A 7,771-nucleotide genomic window follows, 5' to 3' on the forward strand; every position below is an offset into this window, starting at 1 on the left:
GTCATTAGTTAATAGCACTATTAGGTTTAACAAACCTCACACCGTGCCAGTCGGGCGGGCGTGTACTAATGGACTATGGCACGTCGGTGGTGATAGAACACCGACGCTAGGGCACAATTGATTTTTGTTAGTAGTCGATATGATAAACGAGTCTGGTAGTTTAAAATACTGGGGTAGCTCCCCACGGCCAAAGTGCCGGGCTGGATAGCCAGGGAAGGTGGATATGGGATGGTTAACAAATAAACGTTTTCGAACTATGGGGTAACCCCTACGGCTGGATAGCCGAATGAGATTAAACTATGTTTTTGGAAACAACTCTAAAATGGACAACCAACCGTGAACTCACGCAACTTTGTTGTTGACTCGTTATTACATGCTTTGCAGGTCATTAGATGCCATGGAGCTTGCATATGGAGGTAGTCGTTGTGGGATGCGAACTGATATGTCCCGTACTTAATGAATAAACTTTATGAACTTATTAAACCTACGTTTTGGACTTTAAACTTATGAACTATGGACTTATGTTTTAAACTTATGTTTTATGCTTCCGCTGTTAATCCTAAAATCGGTTTACTTCCTTTTGGTCACCAATCGTATTGTGTTTGGTTTTATTTACTTAATTATGTTGTTCAATATGATTGGTGGCTCGATCCTGGTCATGTCACGCCTCCAAGCGGTGATACTCCGCATGGTGGATTTTGGGGGTGTGACAAAGTTTTTGGGATATTCCTACACAAACAAACAATTGTTGGAGTTGGAGGAAGTTGCTTCAACTAAAGCCAATTGTTCGAAGTTTCTTTATCTCCAAAATAGGTAATGGCAAACACACGTTTCTATGGCATAATAAGTGGTGTGATCGGTGTCCTTTGAGCTCGTATATTACCCCTAGACAAATGAATAAGGAAGGGCTAACTATTTATTCCAAATTGGCTGATGTGGTACATGAAAATAGATGGGTTTGGCCCGTGGCTTGGCGTGACTTGTTTCCTATTCTATTTCAGCTGAATCCGGTCTCTCTAATACCAAATAAGATGGACACGATAATGTGGGAAAAGGAGCCGAATGTGACTGAGGATTTTTCAACTAAAACGGCCTGGGATTCTCTGCGAAATTCGGGTCAAGAGGTGGATTGGTATAGGATGGTGTGGTCGTCTTTCTCTATTCCACGACATGCTTTCCTATGTTGGTTGATTTGTCGAAGAAAGCTTGCTATGCAGGATCGGATTCAAATGTGGAATAATGCAGCTAGTAACATGAATTTAATGTCATATCTCTTATGTAACAGGGGGCTGGAATCGCATGAACACCTTTTCTTCGAGTGTCCATACTCCAGCAAAATTTGGTGTTCTCTACGTGCAAAGGTTGACATGTCCCAGACTGATGGAAAATGGGATGATGTGCTAGCATGGTTAATTCTGAATGCAAACTCTAAATTGGCGATTTGGGTGATACGAAAGCTGGTGGTTGCCGCTATTGCTTATTATGTGTGGCAGGAAAGGAATGCGAGATTTTTCAATAACCAATTAAGGCCGCCGGAGAAGTTAGAAGAACAGATTACAGAGACAGTTCGCTTGAAGCTACACTCTTTTAAGTTCAAGAGTAACGAGTGGGTTACAAGACTATTGAAGATTTGGAAGATTTCATCGTTGGATGAAGCGGATACCACCTAAACATCATGCAACTTTAGTTGATTTAAATCTATAGTGTTTAGGTGTTTTGTTCGGTTTGTAGTTTTGCTTTTGTTGCTTGCTTTACTTTAGTGTGGCATGTCACACTATTGAACTAGTTTGGCACCCATCCATTCTACTTGTTATTTTTGGATAGTAATACAATCACCCGAGTATACTCTTTTACCCAAAAAAAAAGATGGTTATTATCCATTGTTGCCTGAGCTTGGAAAGGCATGGTTGCGATGGGTTGTGGTGCTCGTCGGTGGAGGTGGTGCAGTATCAGTTAATGAGGCAATATTGTTGATCCAGAAGTATCAATTTATCGCCTCGGTCCTGAAGTAATAATTTAGCATCATCCAAAAGTATGTTGTTAATTTATTAATGCATGATAATATGTCTGAGGGTGACATAAATAACAAACATAATACACTATCATTCCCCAATTTATGATTCAACATCAGTTACAATTAGTACTTGTATATATATGTGTTGTATGTATTAGTTGAAATATATATGAATGAATACAATTTCCCTTCTCCATCCCTCTTGTTTCTTTATAACGAACTAGTGATAATTCCCCCGAATTTCGCGGTGTGGGGAAATGATAAGGTTTTTTTTTTATTTTCAAAAAAAAAATTACGTTTAAATTGATCATAAAGAAACTGAACGCATGGACTTATGGAAAACTTGTATGTATTAGTTGAAATATATATGAATGAATACAATTTCCCTTCTCCATCCCTCTTGTTTCTTTATAACGAACTAGTGATAATTCCCCCGAATTTCGCGGTGTGGGGAAATGATAAGTTTTTTTTTATTTTCAAAAAAAAAATTACGTTTAAATTGATCATAAAGAAACTGAACGCATGGACTTATGGAAAACTGAAGTTGAACATTAAAATACAACGAAAGCATCGTACTATAGATCTAAAATAACCGAAAAGATAAGTAAACGAAGGAAATACATTTTTCTGGTTTGAGTTATAAATTAAAAGCCTATTACTCTAATACTTCTACTTGCTGGATCTTCGTAACCAATAACCTCGAATTCGTTTTTGACCAATTGAAAAAAACAATCATCACCTAACAAAACATGTTCGACTTGAATCATATCATACCATCCAACAACACTTTACATATTGTAAACAAATTATATGTAAAAAATTATATTGGTAATATATTGAAAACGTTGTAAACAACGTAAAAAAAGTAATCAATAATTTGATTGATGGAGTGCTTTTGTAAATTATTTATGTTGATATACCTGTTACACTGCCATAGAAATTCTAGGTTCTTTTTGAAACATAAATTATGCAATTCCAAAGGTTTCTTACCCTTTTGCCTTCTATAATTATGTTGTTTATTTTAGTGCCTTCAATTTTTTACGGTAAGGAATGTAAAAATTAATCTAGAGGTAATTTCAACCAAATTATTATAGATGAATGGGCATACTTTCTCTATCATATACCACATATATTATGTTGTGTAGTTATCACTTCTCATGGTTTCCTAGTTAATCTTATAATAAATATGTCAATAAAATTTTAAAATAATATTTTAATAGGTCAAATAGCTGGTAAATAGATGTGCAAGACACAATATTATTTTTCATGTACTTGAGCCGCACATTACAAATTGCAGAGTACATCTTCATACGAAGGCTAATTTGCAAGCTCTATACATACAAATTTGTTGGTGATCGAAATCACAATAATTCTTATGAGCAAGTGGATCAATATTGGATCCACAATTCTTTGCTTGCAATTTAGACTTCCAAAAGATTTATGGTACATGATTTTTTTTTTTGAACCATTAACAAAATTTCATTAAAAAAATAGCATAGCAAGACGCTAGACTACCACCAAAGCATTCGAAAACATGCGTCGAAACAGCTCCAAACAGAAACAAAACAAAACAAAACAAAAAGATTAAAAAAATCAAAAACTATCCATGCCTCCTTTTGATATACTTTTGACCCATAAGTACCTTAACGCGTTGGTCTCTTCAACAACTCTAGCCATCATAACCGGATTATGATTAAAATCCACATTGTTTCGCAACTTCCAAATACACCACAAACCCATAAGAATGATGACTTGAAAAGCCTTTTTCTCTTTTTTGAGCCTTTAAAAAATATATGCATACCCACCAAATCAGCCACACTGAAAAAAAAGAAGAGATAATTTATGCCACCCGCAAATGATATTCCATAAAGCATTAGAAAACTGAAACGCCACAAGAAAATGATCGCAAAATGCTAGATTTTCGCCACAAAACTGCACATAACTGAAGGAACATTGATGTTTCTGGAAGCCAATCCCATAAGAGTAGGCAACCGCTCCTTCATAGCTCGCCATACCATAATCCCAACTTTTCTAAGTGCCCAACTATTCCAGCAAGATACTTGAACCGATTGGAAACTGGTGAAAGATTGCAAACAGATTTTGAGGTTGTGTACGCAAAATAACCCAGAGTAGTCATAATCCCAAACCCATCCATCCTTACTCTGAGATAAAACTACCCCAGCCGCAACCAAGGAGGCTAATAAATCTTCCAGCTCCAATGTCTCAACCCTAGCAGCAACATTAAACTATATATATATATATATATATATATATATATATATATATATATATATATATATATATAATTATGAATCTTTTCCCAAAAAAATAGTTGCATAAACATAAAATAGATCAACTATTATATATCTTTCTTGGATACCAAAACATGTATATTGTATAGGAAATTTGATCTAAATGTCATGTCAAAAAGAATATAAAGAATGAAAAAAAAAATCTTCGGGTTGTTCTAATTCCCCTGTGATTATAGACATTACATAGCAAAATAAAAGTATTTATATAACATACCATGCTTCTCAGCCATGCACCATAATACTTCATGGTCCCAAGCCAGGCGTTGCATACATCAACTTCAAAAGTAAAGAGGAAACTCTCAGATCCTGTTATAAGTAATATATTCAAACTGCTATACAGCTACCCTCCAAAACAAACCATTATACTGCATGTATACATCAAACTGCTTCATCCTCCTTGGAGTAAGTAATACATTTGAAAAAAAATAAACATTAAAAATATAAATATCCATCGTACCAAATAAATTCAAAATGCCAAATATATGATCACTCAAGAACTTTGAACTTACACACTGCAAGTGACTTTTGTTTTCCCCTTCAGTAGCCGTGGTTTTCACCTTTTTTGAGTGCTTCGTCTCCTCACACTTCAGCCACCAACCTGAGAACACAATTGAAAACCTGTGGTAAATAATATAATATGACATTACATGACATCAACCAATATATTTACAAAACCTGGGGTATTGGAAAATCCAATATACTTTAGGTTGTTAACAAACAAATTTAGCTAATTAGAAAATCCAGAAAACTTCGTACAAATTGTCTAACAAATTACATAATTAAAAATGACCTAATTTGGAACATATTACAATACATGGCTTGAAAAAAAAAACAAAAGAACAGAACTCAAAATGTGTCATTTTAGCAACAATTAAAGAGGCTATCACAACATCAAATCAAGAACAATATGGATACCAAACCATCAAAATAGCAATAAGACAACATTATTGAAACAAACATGAATGTTCAAAACCCTAATTGCGATACAATCGACCAAATATTTTCGCGATATAAAAACAAAATCTAATACACGGAGGTAAAAAATCAGAATAATATATCATTCAAGTGCCATAAAAATTTATTAAGATTTAATATCAAAATCAAATTTGTAACTTATTTCCAAATTTATAGATTAAAGTTCAAATTTTAAGATGAGTAAATTACAACCGGTGTCCTTTACGTTTGTATCATATTACAACCGGTGTCCTTTAACTAAATATATTACATGCTCCGTCCTTTATGTTATAAATTTTTAACACCCTATGTCCTTTAGTGCTAACCTAGTTTAATTTTTTGGTTAAGTCTTACCATGTGCCTCTCACATGAGGGCAACATGGTCTTTTTATCTAAATTCTACATTTAAAAACTAAATAAATAATATCTAAAAAACCATCTCATAAGAGCAGTTGATTATTCCTATTCCTCTATACATTATTTTATTAAATGTCGAACAAAGAAGAGACATTTTATAAGACATTATATACATTCGAATTTTTAAAAGTACATGCACATTTAATGCCAATTCATTACTTATAAACTTTATAAACCGAACACCTTTAACATTCAAAGAACAAACAAGATAGATGCATTATGCTCCTAAATCGCATAGTCCCGTCACATCTTCAAGGTAATTTCCGGTTACTTTAAAGCTCGATCATGGTCGTGTAATTATTATTTTTTTTCCTATCTCAACTAGTTTATTTAGTTTTTTAGATGGTTTTTTAGAGATTTATTTAGTTTTTAAATGTAGAATTTAGATGAAAAGACCATGTTGCCCTCATGTGAGAGGCACATGGTAAAACTTAACCAAAAAATTAAACTAGGTTAGCACTAAAGGACATAGGGTGTAAAAAACTGATAACATAAAGGACGGAGCCTGTAATATCTTTAGTTAAAGGACAGCGGTTGTAATATGATACAAACGTAAAGGACACCGGTTTTAATTTACTCTTTTAAGATTTTATTAGCTTACAGTTTGTAATACTTTCCAAAAAAATCTTAATCACATTAATTTCAAAGTTCCACATTTTATTAAAAATCAAATTTGTAACTTATTTCCAAATTTATAGATATAAATTCAAATTTTTAAAATTTTAAGATTTCATTGGTTCCTAATTTATGATACTTTCCAAAAATATTCTCAGTCACATCAATTTCAAATTTCTTATAATTTTATGATCGAAATAAACCAAATTAATTCACTTCAATTTGGGAAACCTTGAATATAAAAATCTGAGCTCTAGCAAATAAAGTTGGTAGTTTGAGCAAACCGCCTAATTATATATTTATTTTACTTATGTATACATGCACATAGTTATTTAATACAAACAAATTTTAAGTTGATAAATGCAATAAATCATGTAAACACATTCTATCTCTCCCATTACATAGAGTATGCACGACACACATATTGAAAAAATTCGTATCTTTTATCTAATAAATGATTCTATAAAATGCATATGTTGAAACCACATTCTCCCCCACACAAAATGCAATAAATCATGTAAACACATTCTATCTCTCCCATTACATAGAGTATGCACGACACACATATTGAAAAAATTCGTATCTTTTATCTAATAAATGATTCTATAAAATGCATATGTTGAAACCACATTCTCCCCCACACAACTTTTCCCACTCAAGTATCATATCAGTTACATATTTGATTACCTATTAAATTTATTACCAAAATCAAATTTGTAACTTATTTCCAAATTTATAAATATAAGTTCAAATTTTAAAAATTTTAAAATTTCATTAGTTCCTAGTTTGTGATCCTTTTTCAAAAAAAATCTCAATCACATTAATATCAAATTTCTAACATTTTATTAGAAATTAAATTTAAACCGACTTCCAAATTTATAGATATAAGTTCTAATTTTAATTTTTTTTAGATTTTATTAGTTCTTGGTTTGTGATACTTTCCATAAAAAAAAATTCTTTATCACATTAATTTCAAATTTCTCAAATTTTATCCGAAATCAAATTTGTAACTTATTTTCAAATTTGTAGATAGAAGTTCAAATTTTTAAAATTCTAAGATTTCATTGTTTCCTAATTTGTGATACTTTCCAAACATTTTATTAGAAATCAAATTTGTAACTTATTTCCAAATTTTATAGATATATGTTCAAATTTTAAAATTTCATTGGTTCCTAATTTTGTGATACTGATGTGCACAAAATGCAACGTATAAATTACATCAATTGTGGCATAAAACTAACCCTTTTTTAGTACTAATGTTGGAAAAAGTGTGCTTTTGTCTTCCTTTTGTATTTTCTGGATTAAATGAGCTCAAATAGACAAAAGAAGCAAAAAACCAGCTAAATCTAACATAAATAAAAGAAAAGGAACAAAACGTGGCATGCCCGACCTCCCGACAGCATCTTCCCAAGCAAAACAAGAAGACAGAAGCCTGAACACGCCCCGTGCTCAGCGAGCA

The 7,771-nt window shown here is 32.4% G+C and overlaps 1 protein-coding gene across 1 annotated transcript; it reads left to right on the forward strand.

The window, feature by feature from the left end:
- The first annotated feature begins 1,031 nt into the window (after positions 1–1,031).
- On the forward strand, positions 1,032–1,670 carry LOC110933722. Its single transcript, XM_022176928.1, has one exon. It carries the CDS (start codon positions 1,032–1,034, stop codon positions 1,668–1,670), a length of 639 nt encoding a protein of 212 aa, XP_022032620.1.
- The last annotated feature ends 6,101 nt before the right edge of the window (positions 1,671–7,771 follow it).

The sequence above is a fragment of the Helianthus annuus genome, chromosome 4 (assembly GCF_002127325.2).
Source record: "Helianthus annuus cultivar XRQ/B chromosome 4, HanXRQr2.0-SUNRISE, whole genome shotgun sequence".
Classification (NCBI taxonomy): domain Eukaryota; kingdom Viridiplantae; phylum Streptophyta; class Magnoliopsida; order Asterales; family Asteraceae; genus Helianthus; species Helianthus annuus.